Source organism: Lycorma delicatula, chromosome 11 (assembly GCF_047948215.1).
Source record: "Lycorma delicatula isolate Av1 chromosome 11, ASM4794821v1, whole genome shotgun sequence".
NCBI classification, from domain to species: Eukaryota; Metazoa; Arthropoda; class Insecta; order Hemiptera; family Fulgoridae; genus Lycorma; species Lycorma delicatula.
In genome coordinates, this window is record NC_134465.1 from 3692721 (window position 1) to 3707511 (window position 14791).

Here is a 14791-nt window from a genome sequence, read left to right on the forward strand (position 1 = left end):
TTCTGTATAATTAGGCGTTCAAAAAATGTTTCACAACATTAAAAGAAGAACGACTTCATTTTATCGGTAATAAAATTCAGGTGTTACTTAACATCTGTTCACAAGACAAAATAAAACGACTTGAATTCTCTACAGATACTCTGAGTAGGTTAGACCACGATGGAGAGTTCTACAAATTTAATTTTAGTAATGAAGATATATTTCATATTTCGAGACCAGTAAATCGGCAAAATGTTAATACTGAACATCCTCATATCATTATGGAACGTCAACGTCATAGCCCAAAAGTTAACGCATGGTATGGTAATTCGACGTTTCATAAATATTTGTTCCTTTTTTTGTGCTGGAAAAGAGGTATAATAGAAAACAACTTCCCTGGATATGTTATATAGATATGCAGTGCCTGAAATACCGAAGAATTTCATTTTTCAGTTAAACGAGCTTCTCCACATTTTTCCTGAACGAAATATTTCCTTAGTGATGAATCGGATGAAAAGGTTGGCTAGCCTGACTTCCATGGTCTCTAGAGCTTATCTGTACCTGTAGTAAATATACAAGTGCTCTCTATTCAAATTTGGACCGTTTAAAAGAACGGATCGCTAAAGTTGTTTCGTCTATCACACCTGATGGTTTCTATCTACAAGAACAAATCCGTTGTTTGTAAAATGTCATAGCAAGAGATTAAAAAATCATCTTAATGTCCAGGACAACTTAAGGAGCGGATATCGAAATCTATTCAACCGGTTAGATTGTTGAAATTTTCTCTTCATTTTGATATATAATTCATTTCTTTGCCGTGAATTGTTTTAAAGCTATGATTGCTTGAAACCCTCAACCTTATTTTACGGACATATCAAAAGTCACATTTATAAAAAAGAAAAAGTCAATAATATAAATTATTAAGTATTGTTTTATAAAAATTTCAAATTACATAAATTTCTCTCTAATAAGACTGCCAATATTGAAAACATGAAGAACAAGCCAAGAATAAGAAAGAATCTAAAATAATAATATGAAGTAAACCAAATAATTACATCAAAATCAATATGATAATTTATGTATTGTTATTTTTCAACATATTATTAGAAATAAATTAATTATATAATAAAAATAATTAATAAAATGCAATACATAGGTTGAATAGCGGGAAAGAATTGAAGGAAGTGGATTATTTAAAAATGAAGTAAATGGACGGGGGCGATAAAGGTTCAACGTCCGCAGCAGCCGACCGCGCGTCTTCCAGAAAAACTGTACACAAATCAAATAATATTATAATGACACATATCTTGAAACAAGTTTAAGAATTTAAAAAATCTTATGTTAACACCAAATGACTTCTTTAAACGCCTATTAAATTACATATACATGTTTTTTTTTTAATGAAAAGTACATAAAATTTTATTTCAATAATAACTTCCGATATTTTGAGAGGTTAATAATTATTAATAAATCAATATAATTAAATTTTAAAAAAAGTGAAAAAATTGAGATGAAATCTGATTCGAACCGATGTGCCTTCTCCAAACATCCAAATATTTTATTAATTAAACTGTTATTTGACTATAACTCTGAAACCAATGAAAATAAGTACCACTTATGATATCGTTGAAAAGCCCTCAATAAGAGCTTATTACTTACTAGTTACTTACTTACTTCTTAGTTAAGAAAAAGTTGAAATATTTTTGGATTTTGGGCTTTTTTGAACACAATCCTGTCGATTGATATCAAAAGAGGTGGTGTACAACTAGATGTTGTTACAACAGTCCTAAATCCAAAATTTCAACATTCTACGACTAATAGTTTTTGAGTTATACGTACGTACATACATACGTACGTACAGACATCACGTCGAAACTAGTCAAAATGTATTCAAGGATGGTCAAAATGGATATTTCCGTTGAAATCTGAAAATCAAAATGTTTCGCGATCACAATACTTCCTTTATTACGTACAAGGAAGTAAAAAGGAAAAGAAAAGAAAAAGTAAAAAGGAATTCTTGTTTTAATCCAGTTCTCTTCTTTTCTGAAGAATTACAGTAGGAAATTAAGGATAATTATAATATTATAAGAACTTTCAATAGGATTAAACATGTAAAAGCATATAATGATATTTAAATGAGATATTAATTAAATGCTAATGCTGCAGAAAACGAAGAAGATGTCTACAGACCTAAAGAAAAAAAAATATTTAAAAGATTTATTACTTGTGACAATTAAATGATGCAATTAAAATTGTCACAAGTAATAAAAGGAGATTCGACTTAAATGATGAAATATTTACAAAAGATTAAAACTTTCAATTCTCCTAGAGAATCAACCTTTTTTTTCAATCACAAAGTCAGTTGGAATAAAATCGGTAAGCTGTATTACATCATTTTTGCTTCTTTACTCGTCTTATTCCTTCAAAACGTTTGAGATGCCTTATTATGAGAATGTTTGTAGTCTTTTTCATTAAAACCGAATTAATTAATTCGTCATGAAATTAAAATCAGATCTTGCTCTTCTCTTTGAAATATTTTAATGAAACTGTAATCTTTTCATGGTAATTATATATTTATTATGCCTGTATAAATTACCATTTTAAATACAATGTTGCTTGAATTGCATCTTCAGAGTCACTTTCAAAAAAAATCATACCCGAGTTTTATTGTATCGTATTCCGTAAAACTCACAAAAAGAGTATATATTCTGTGATTTTTTGTTGTTTTTTTTTTTTTGGCTCTAACTCTTTTAACTTTTTTTTTATTACTTAAAGGGCTATTAAAATTAAAGTAGTTTATACTTATATTACATTCCGGACCCAAAATGAGAAGCAATTTTTTGATTACTTTCATGAAAGTTAACTTTATTTTTTCAATATTTTTAAACAATTCTCTTTTAAATTAAGATTTTTTGTCATTTTATAAAACTTCTGTTGCGGTTCTTCTCCTACAGTGGAATGAAGAGTACAATTTATGTGTTTTAGTTTGTATTTGTTGTTGTTATTTGTCTATGTTTATTCTTTATTGTTCCTGTTTCTTTATTGTTTATTTTTGTTGTTTTATGTAACAATACATGATAGTGTTACTTTAGTCGCTAATGACTGTAATTTTTGATGCGACTGCAAAAAAAGAGAGAAAAAAAGATTTTTTGTTATGGATCACTTCTCATAAATAAATTGATCGGTGCAACTGGGAAAGTCATGCGATACTTTGACAACTATTTTATATATTTATATACAGGCTGCGCAACATAAAATCGAACCCATAATGAAACCACTACCTAACATTATTTATCAAAGACTGCCGCACAACTAGCGCGACTAGTGGATGTATATGTTACTACTGATTGTTGCTGCCATTTATCAGGTGGTACGTGTCAGTGCAGTATACGTTTTGTTGTAGTGCAGTTGTGTTAGTGTAAAATGCCATATTCAATCCAGGAAACGATAACTATAATTGAGGCCTATATTCATTCTGGATCGTTTGAAGAATGACGTCAAGTATTCGTACAAAAATTTAGAATTCCTGTATACCAGCGAAAAGTAGAATACACGATCTAATTAAAAAATGGCATACAACAGTTTCGGTTTCAATTGTAAAACGAAATAGGCGATCTTCCGTTAGGACTCCACAGGTCATTGCCGATATTGAAAGGAGAATTACTGCCAGTACAAAAAATCACTTCGCAAATACATCACTTTGGTTTAAATACACATCTTGTCGTAAAACTTTTCATGAATTAAAATTTAAACCGCATTACAACTGTGCAACAACTGAAGGAAACAAACAAACCGAAACAAGTTGATTATTGCAACAGGCTTCTCGAAAATATTGTTGGTGGACAGATACAGTTGTCTACTTACGATTTTTTCCTTTGGGGCTACTTAATGGAGAGAGTTTATGTCTCTAATTCCTACAATTTTGATGAACTGAAGGTGAATATTCAACGAGAAATCAACGCAAATGACAACAGCGTTTGTCGACGACTCTTAATATGATCAGTCGAGCATAAAAGTACATCATTACCCAGAGTAGTCATTTTGAAAATCTTTTGTAAAAATAAGGTAAATAAATTCAACATTTAAATTACGTTTTATGTATTTATTATTAAATTTATCCATATCACTCATAAAATCTCACTCCAACATAACCTACCGGTTCTGCAGCGGTTACGTTATGGGTTCGGTTTTATATTCCTCACCCCGTATATGCCTATGTATAAAATTTGTGACTCGAAAATTTCCAAAACTACTACATCAATTTCACTGAAACGTAGATGTGTTGTAGTAGTGTATCTAAAGTTTTCCATGTGAAAATTTGATGACGATTGATTTTTTTCTTAGGAGGAGCAAAAAGCTCTGCAGCCAACGTCTGCCCGAGCAAGATGGTAGTGTCGGGCTTTCACCGACTAAAAAACCTCCTCCTTAAACAGCAGACAGGATACCCGCCTTTCAACATAACTCATGACCTGTTGTTTTATCTGCTGGTTTCTTGTTTTGTGTTTCCTTGTGTTGTCGTCTTCCTCTTGCCGTTCCCTTCTCTCGTTTCCGGCCTTCTCAAGATGGGTGAGGGAGTCTCAGGTACCCCATCAACAATGGCGAGCCCGAGGGGCCCCCGACTACCTCTCCGTCCAAGCTATCCTTTCCCCATCAACTTGTATTGCCCTGGTGCTGCGCGCAGGCGATCCCTGCGAGCCTATCTATTATCCGACGCCTCTGACCTCTTACAGCGGATAATGCTACCCACCATACGGTGATGGAGTTCCAAGTCCCCTCATCTTGTAGCATCTTCTGGACAACATTGTAATTCATTAAAGGGTCCAAATGACCGTTAGTATTTCTCAAAGCCTCCCATCTGCAGCAGCGGAATACTACGTGCTCCGCATAGTTTGCTCACTTCAGAATGGACAAGAGATGCCATCCGCTTTCCTTTGATTGAATAAATACTGTCGGAAACAGCCGTGGCCCTTCAAGAACTGCGTGATGAAGATTGGTTGAGTTGCTCTTGAGTTACGCTCAATTTCAGGTCGACAACAAACATAATTTGAAGTTATCTTGACTGTGTGACTATGTACTTTTCATACACGCTTATTCAGCGGTGAGTGAGGTGAAACTTGATGCTTGGGGTGTAGGGTCTACTCGTTAATTGAACGTATGTAGTGCAATGTACTCTGAAAATTATTCCTTTCTGACTGCGAAATAATGAAGGCGTCAAAGAAATGTAGAAAAAATTCTTGCGCAAGAGTCTTTTTTGGACTAGATGAACTAGTTGGACCTTTAAACGTAAAAGTTAGAAAAAAACTCGATGACCCATTATTGAAATGATCGCTACACTTTCCCCTTTAAGCTCTATTTACTGAGAAAGTAATGCACACACTTGTAGACTGATAATTATTAATAAATTAAAAATTGAATAATTTTATTCAGTTTTTGACAAATATGCTAAATAAAAATTTTAAAAAATACCAATTTATTCCAAATAGAAAAAAATTTAAACCAAGACAACATTCAAATAACAGAACACTTTTTCAGAATATAAGAAAATATGTAATCATGGTTTTTTTTATTATTTTTAGTAAATTACTTAAAAATCAGCATCATTCTCGTCTCTGACCCAGTCGGCCACTTAAATCATTATTTTAAATAGTTTTAAATAGCAAATTATTTTGTGTAAATTCCAACGATGATCTCGTTTGTTATTTTAAAATTTATAATCAGTATTGTGATTTGTAGTATTTGTTGTTTGGATGCCGACATAAAATTGATGAAATGAGGATGGTTTTATAAATTTATGCTAATTCCGCTATATCATTGCCGATAAATTTGAAGCTTAATAACTCGTTTAATTATAATTAAAAAAATCTTATGTGGATACCAACATGACTTCCTTGTACGCCTATTAAATTATATATACACATTTTTTGTTGTATCGCTAAATGAAATACTAAATGAGAAACTTATTTCATTTGAAAGTGAGATAGGACCCTTCAATTCTTTAATAAAGTGGACAGTCACACAATTGCAATGTGGTGGACACCGTATTGCATCACATTTTTTTTGTGGTGACCCTATTACCATTTTATATTAGTTTATATAAATTTTTTGCACATCCCTCAAATAGTTATGTGGTTTAACTGAGAACTTGTCGGATACATAACCGTGCACATATGGGCATAGATTCGAATCCGACTTCGTACAAAATTTTTTTTTAACTTTTCTTTTATTACATTTTTTTTTTGTCTTCAGTCATTTGACTGGTTTGATGTAGCTCTCCAAGATTCCCTATCTAGTGCTAGTCGTTTCATTTCGGTATACCCCTTACATCCTACATCCCTAACAATTTGTTTTACATATTCCAAACGTTGCCTGACGACTCATTTTTTTCCCTTCTACCTGTCCCTCCAATATTAAAGCGACTATTCCAGGATGCCTTAATATGAGGCCTATAAGTCAGTCTGTCTCTTCTTTTAACTATATTTTTCCAAATGCTTTTTCTTCATTTATTTGCCGCAACATCTCTTCATTTGTCACTTTATCCACCCATTTGATTTTTAACATTCTTGTATAGCACCACATTTCAAAAGCTTCTAATGTTTTCTTCTCAGATACTCCGATTGTCCAAGTTTCACTTCCATACAAAGCGACACTCCGAACATATACTTTCAAAAATCTTTTCCTGACATTTAAATTAATTTTTGATGTAAATAAATTATATTTCTGACTGAAAGCTCTTTTTGCTTGTGCTATTCGGCATTTTATATCGCTCCTGCTTCGTCCATCTTTAGTAATTCTACTTCCCAAATAACAAAATTCTTTTACCTCCTATTTTCACACTCAGTGATAAATCAATATATTAAATTTTTTTAAAAATGAGCAGAAGTCGGATTCGAACCAATGTGCCTTCCCCTTCAAAGATCCAAATATTTCATTAATTAAAATTTTATTTGGCTCTAACTGTGGAACCAATGAAAATAACTACCACTTATGATATATCGTTGAAAAGCTCTCACTGAGGGCTTATTATTGCAGTTAAGAAATACTTCAAAATCCAAATTGTTTTTGATTTTGAACTTTTTTTGAACACTTTTGGTGCAGTCGATTATAATCAAAAGGAGAGGTGCACAACTAGATGTTACAACAGTCCTAAATCCAAAATTTCAACATCCTGCGGCTAATCGTTTTTTAGTTATGCGAGATACGTACATATGTACGTACGTATAAAAGTCACGCCGAAACTAGTCAATATGGATTCAGGGATAGTCAAAATGGATATTTCCACTGAAATCTGAAAACCAAAATTTTTCGCGATCACAATACTTCGTACAAGAAAGTAAAAATCATTTACGATATTATATTATTTTCCAATGATTTTTTTTTCTTTTAACCTATCAAATTTCATTTCATAGTTAGGATTTACGTTTAAAAAAAAAAAATTGAGAAAAAATAAAAGTATTTTTCTTTTATTTTGACTAATTTTTAACCTTTCTCGATTTTAAATTTATATAGACGCTCAAAAATGCGAAGGATTTTACGCTTATGTTGATTTGGTTGGTATTATCGAATCAGGTTCATATATAATTTCTGTTTTTTTTCGATCTTTATTACAAATAAAAAATAAATATTATTTTGAACGACTTTGTAATTATTTTTATTTAATTGTTGTTTTAGATTTTTTTTACATTAATGTCCTCTACTTTTATGATTGATTATATCTTCAGAGTAAATAATAATAATAATTTAAAGAAAGATTAATATTTTTAAGAAAAAGGTAAAAAAAAATTTGTTTAGTCTTATTATATAATAAGAATTTTGTTTGATAGATGAGTAGTACATTACTTTCAGTTTGTCATTATTATTACTTTTTATTTATTTATACTTAAAGTACGTAAGCTCATTTTCTTAGTTTAATTATTATTATTATTTTTTTGTTTTCATAAAAGAACTCTGTGAAAAAAACTTGATGACTTACATTGTTGAAAGCGAAATTAATTATTCAAAATCATTATGAAATAATTAATGGTTGCGATAACAATTTTGAAAGATGTTTTTTGTAAGAGAAGTTTTAACGGGATATACAGGCCAGGAATTACTTACAATAGGCTGAATCGGTTGTAAGAAATACAGTAACTCGTCTTTATTCATCCGCTCTCTTTCAGTACATTCCTCTCTCATCTTGTTAGTGATTTATAGTTTAGCGCTTTCTGTCGATTAAATCTGTCACTACTTAACGATTGTTACCGCTCTACTGTCGTTAACGTGTACTAAATCTCCAGTAATATATCACTTTGTACTCTTTTCATAACAGATGGTTTGGTTATTAGAAATTCTAACCTCTGAAAAAAAGAGTGGTTGTAAATAGTTAATGTATATTACTTTTTGTTATAATTAAAATATATTAATCTCTATTCTAATATAAATGGCTAAAATTTAATAGGTAACAAACCCAGTTAAATCAGTTACATACGCATATATATGTAGTTTTACTTTATATATTTTTATATAAACCTGTTTTTATAAATTCTTCTCTGTTTTTTTATATATAAAAAACGTTTGTTTTTAAAGATTTAAATTAATCAATCACAAGATAATAAATAAATGATAATAGCGAATACTTTTTAAATTAATAAAAAATTGTATTAAAATAATAAAATTGAAAACTAAATACAGTATTTTACAGTTGATGTTTGTATGAAAAAGCTATGTTGAATAAGTAATGGATATTTCTTAATTAGGTACAGCAAATCCTTGGACCTTAACTCTGCTTATTTTTTATGAATTAATTCACCATAGAAGCTTGTACATGGGAATGTGAAAATGTCATTTTGTAGCATTGAAAAATACCTTGCCTGAATGGGATTCAAACCACTTTTTTTTTTCATTTGTCACAGTTTTTTTCTGTGTAGCCTCTGAAGTAAGGTATTACTTCAGAAGATGAATGAGGAAGATATGTATAAATGTAAACGAACTGTAGTCTTGTGCAGTCTCAGATTGACCATTTCTGAGATGTGTGGTTAATTGAAACCCAATCACCAAAGAACACCAGTATCCACAATCTAGCGTTCAAATCCATTTAAAAATAACTGCTTTTACTAGGATTTGAAGCTTAGAACTCTCGGCTTCAAAATCAGCTAATTTGTGTTGATGAGTTCACCACTACACCAACTCGGTGGGTTCATTTCTCACACTATTATAGTAACACAATGTACAGCAGTTTTAGTTTATATCACATTTGAAAGTACAAAAACTTATCACTGCTCATACTTTTTGATAAACAGCGATGTTAATTGTCAAGTTTATTTTAAAACTTTACTATTTATGCATAAATAGTCACAAAAAAGTGTGGTAAGTGGTAGATTATATCAAATAATGTTAACAAATCAGTCAATTATGATCTTTACAAGTTAGTCAACATCTGAAATTAACGTTACTGAACAAACATTACTTTTAAAAACATAAGAGAATGAAACATAATATTATGATTTTTTTCTAATTTTACGATTGTGAAATAAAAATAATGCATTTAATATAATTTTTTTGTAGGTGGAAACAATTGGTGATGCATATTGTGTTGCATCAGGTTTACATAAACATAGCTCAACTCATGCGCAACAAATATCCTGGATGGCATTGCAAATGATTGATACCTGTACTCGTCATCAAACACATGATGGGAAACCAATAAGGGTAAGCAAACAGAACAAACATAGTCATTAAATATTAGTTACCTGAATGATATACACAATAATGTATAAAACAATAATATACAACCTTTATAAGTTAAGGTTAAGTTATTCATAGAATCAATCAGTTAATGATGGATAAAACAAATAAGAGCATAAACAAATGCACACATAATTATCTTACCAAATTATTACCATTATTTTACTACCTGCAGAGTTAACAAACTGACTTTAACAGACTGTTCTATTATAAAAACTCAACAGAATACAACATCCAAGTCAACAACATTAAATATGTAATTACTTCACTCAATATTGAAACGCTAACTTCATAAATGAATATTTAATAAAAAAAAATTGTTTTATTAGAATATTTATCACAGACGGTGAAAATAAAAACCCATCATTTTTCATACTCACTTCATTTACAAATATTAGCCTATTGTGGAGGTTAATCTACAAATGTACATATATTATATATCTACAAAGTTATCTAATGTGTACTTATAATAAAAAGATACAATATGAAAAAACAATACATTCTCCTAAACTGAATACTTAAATATTAATTATTATATAGGAATATAAGATTCAAGCACTGTAATCATCATGGGTTTCAAATAGGATTAATAGGTTGTTTTTTTAATGCAATGTAAATGAACCAACTATAAACCAACTTAACATAGAAAGCAGTTTTGCTAATTGTCACTTTAAAAAATATATATACTCCCACATAAATATATTATAAAAAAGTCAACAAAAATTATTGCAGCTGAATGCTTTACCCTGATCAAGAGCTATCAAGGGATCCACCCTTGACAGATTCCTACTTACAAGGAAGTTATATGGAATATTAAAGTTTTCAAATATATAAAGTAAAGAATTATGTAAAATAGAATTATTCTACTATTTAAGCAAATTTTTGAAATACGTGATTCCTTATAACCATATCTCCACTTCCTTCTTTATCAATTGTAGCCAAAATTAAATGGTATCAAAGAATATAGGCGTAAGCATGGTGGGGCAGGGTGTGACACTTGCCCGCCTGGCTCATTTAGTCAAACAAAAAATTACAGGTCAATATCAATAGGTTATAATAATACTGCACGGCAAGAAAGCATGTTTGAATCATGGCGCGATTACTCTCTGGTGAACAAGTGGAGAAGTGGCGTTTCAAGGTCTGGAAGGTCTATGGTAAAACTCGAAGATTATAGAATATTCAAGGTTCGATTTAGCAGGAAAGTTCCTAGTACCTTCTGTTCCCTATTTAAATACTGCAATCAGTGTGTGAGTTGACACATTTGAACTAGTTCAGACCGCAATCCTGTAACAATAACAATCTAAAATCGATATTAGAAACTTTTTTAACATGAAAGGTACACATTTATATTATTTTCATTTGAAACAATGAGTTGCAAAACCATCTAAATAAAACCATTTTAAAAAAATCATCCAATGTTAAATAAGGAAATAATAATAAGTATACCAATAATTATAAAGTATACCTCCAATAATTTTAAATAACAATTGAAAATTGTAATTAGTTACTTTTTCAGCAGTTTTGCTTAATTAGATAGTTTTAAATTTTGAAATAGTTGATAGCAATTATGTACTTCTGCTGGTTACAAAAACAAATTTGTATAAAATATTAAAAAAGGTTTATTAAAAATACCATCATAACAATATTAAAAAACATTAAAAGTTCGATAGCTGATAAATAGTGAATGGTTCAAAATTCATAATAATCCAATTTTTGTTGTGATCAATTTCAATCTCTACAGAAGTTGTTATGTTTAACACAACACAATCTTGACACAAAAATGTCAAACCTCAAATCAAAACCATGTTGGTTCGCATTAATTTCATTCTTTATACAGTCACAGCCTGTTAGATTTGACTATTCCACCAGTTTCTTATAAAATATTTATTATGATAATGTAATCAAATAAAATATATTTTCTGATAAAATGGTTTTCCTTTTAGTTTCATTTCAATCCACCAGAGTTTCTTTATAGTCTTTCAGTATACACTGTTAGAATGTAAACAGTCATGACTGTATTTTAACCTTTGACATTATTTTAATTTTTTAACTTAATTATTATATTTTAACTCCTCATGATGGTTTTGAAATAAACCAAAAGATCACGAGTCATACTTAATTTTGCTGGTAAGGTGGCTTTCATTTTTTAATAATTTTTAATAATCTTGGAACAAATTTCAATATGCTGTGATTTACAAATCAGCAGAAACATCATGCAAATCCACCAGCACAAACTCCAAGTGAATTTTGGAGAAGATCACTAATTATTCTGTACATAGATTCATTAATTATGTCTCTGGAACAGCATTTTTCTGAGCAGAACTTGCCCGCATTCTCATTGCTTACATTGCACCCTCACGTAATGCTTGATATGATGTATGAGAATTATTTTTAAAAAACTACAATTTTTTGTAGTTTTCAATGTTTCCTCAGTGATACTGAACTTTGGTACAACCAATGGAAAGGAAGAAATGTGCCAAATGCTGAACTGAAGGAGATAGAATTAGCTGTGCTAGTTAAAGAAACTCACCCATACTCACTCTGTTTTATGGGTTCTACTCACCCATAAAACAGGCACTACTTATCTCACTTGCACAGCCCTCCACAAAGTGCACTATCGAAAGATCCTTCAGCACCTAACGCACGGTAAAAACTTCGTTATGGTCAACAATGACAGAAAATCAGTTTTAGTCGGTCTTTTTGTTTGAGTGTCCATAAAAAGAAAGTTCTGGAAGCTAAAAATAAATTTGAGAAAGAAATTTTGTCAAGATTTAGCTAGAACTCTCATAGGCTAGTACTGAAATAATATTTAGATAGGTTTGAATAGCACAGCAACTAATTACTTTTAGAGTTTTCAAATTTTCAGATAAATCCATTCTTTAACAAAAAATATTATCTTATTTTTGCCCCTTCCCCTGGAGAAAATCCTGACTACACCTATGTCAAAGATCCATATTCACCATACAAAATATTATAAAAATCAGTTAATCTAGACCAAAGATAATGTAAAATAACTGACAAAAAAAAGCAAAAATTTATTATACCCACCTTCTGAATGAAATTGTTCAATAATTTTCTGCAAACCAATAGAACTCAAAACAACAGCACTCACATTATTTGCTATCTTAAATGATTTTATAAACAAGGCGTCAAGGCGTTTGGAAAAATTGCGTCAGAATATGCACCAATGGTGCTCGTTCAATGTCTGGAAGATCCAAAGTATACAAGCACTTGTGAAAAAAAAACCTCCACAGTGTTCCTGGACACATTACAAGATCCACAGAGAAGCTCTGGATTCCAAAGAAATGAGTCCTGGTGTGAATATTATTCTAACAAGGGTTATAACCATAGTAAATTATATAAAAATTAGATGCCTAAAATCAAGACTTTTACTTCATGGCAGTCGTCAAAATCAAAAAACAATTTTGTAATAAATCACTCTTTGAATTTTGGGCAGGGGTGGTTGATGAGTTTTCTGCACTGAAAACAAGAGAATTTCAAATACAATTACCACTTTCAACATCCTACCTTTGCAAAACTGGATTTTCTGCAGTGGTTGCTTTGAAGACAAAATATAGATCTCAGCTAAATATAGAAAAAGAACTCACATGTCTATTTCTAATATTAAACCTTCCTTCAAAAAACGTTACTCTGCAAGACAAGCCCAAGGGAGTCTCTAATAATTAATTATTAAAGTCTAATTATTAATTATTAATTAGATAAGTAATTATTTAGTATTTATAGGTTAATTATTAAATGCATTGCGCAGTACTGATACAATCCTATTTATAAGTGTGTTATATCAGTATAATTGGTATTTTATTATTTATTCTGTCAGAATGTATTTTGTTTTGCTTTCCTTTCAGTAAATTAATATTTTTTTTTAATCTTTTTTAATTTTTTTTTCTTTTCCTTATGCTTGAGCCCCCCATTTAGTGTTACCATTACCCCTAAGGGGGCACACTCCTCAGGTTTGAGAAACACTGGGCTAATTTCGTAAATACAGTTAGTGTTATCAGACTACTAATTAATAACTTGAGAATGAAAGTAATTTTAGCTTTATCTCACCAGTCAGGAGTTAAATTTTAAGTTTTATCCAATTGTTAAGAGAGTTCAGTAACACTTTTTCTAGATTTTTTTTTGTAGAAGTTTTTGTATTATAGTGAAATCTTTGTAGTGTAGATATTTATTAGTCTACCATGTGCAGTAATTCGACCTATTACTACACTATCATACCATCCCTACATTGTTTGACATACTCATATCCATAATTTTTACATTTGTTCTCATAACATGAATAAATATATTCTAATCTCTAGTATTAAAGAGTGAAAACCATTGTAACTGTGACTTATTCCCAAAAATCAAAATTAGTCATAAATTAATTAATAAATAGGAGAACTGCCTAAATAGAAAAGTAAAATGGAAATCAGCATTGAGAAAGATATTCTTCAGTTTAAATCCTCATCAGTTTTAATTCTTAATTTTTAATAATTTTTTTGATAATTAATAATGAATTCTGTCATTGTTCTACTTAAATAATTTATTGATAATATTGTACTGGTAATCAGCAAAAAAAGTAGATAATAATGGGTGTTTAAAAAAGATCACAATTCATTAGTGTAACTTAAACGTAGCTAAAACTTTTGTTATTTTGTTTGTCAGACTGTATTCTCTGTCAATCTTCTATTCAACATTAGTTGCATGTTACAGTTGAAATAACTCTTGTCATTCATTTGTCTCATTTCATAACGATCCCATTGTTTGTCATCTATGTTATTTTCCAAGAATGTGTATTTGCTTCATAGATTAATTTCACAAATAAATATACCTAAATAAATCTGGCGTGACAAGTACTGCATGACTTTCCTGGCTACACCAATCAAGTCATACAATACCTTTCATATCTTTTTCATTGCAAAACGTGTTTCTTCATTTTAGGTCCAGAGTCTAAAATTTAAAAAAAAACCACCATTGAATTTCATAACTACACTAGTCAAGTTATACAATTCATTTTTAAAAAATACATTTCTAGCATTAAAAATTTAAAATTGTGAAAAAGTCACTGCAATTTAATCATTAAAGTTTTATT

The 14791-nt window shown here is 30.1% G+C and overlaps 1 protein-coding gene across 1 annotated transcript in view; it reads left to right on the forward strand.

Annotated features, from left to right (window-relative positions):
• Nucleotides 1–14791, forward strand: part of Gycalpha99B (guanylate cyclase 1 soluble subunit alpha 2) — a 426360-nt gene that overhangs the window by 393216 nt on the left and 18353 nt on the right. The window contains exon 10 of the mRNA XM_075378887.1: nt 9520–9663. Coding sequence (XP_075235002.1) covers nt 9520–9663 — 144 coding nt within the window. The remainder of the gene's footprint in view (nt 1–9519; nt 9664–14791) is intronic.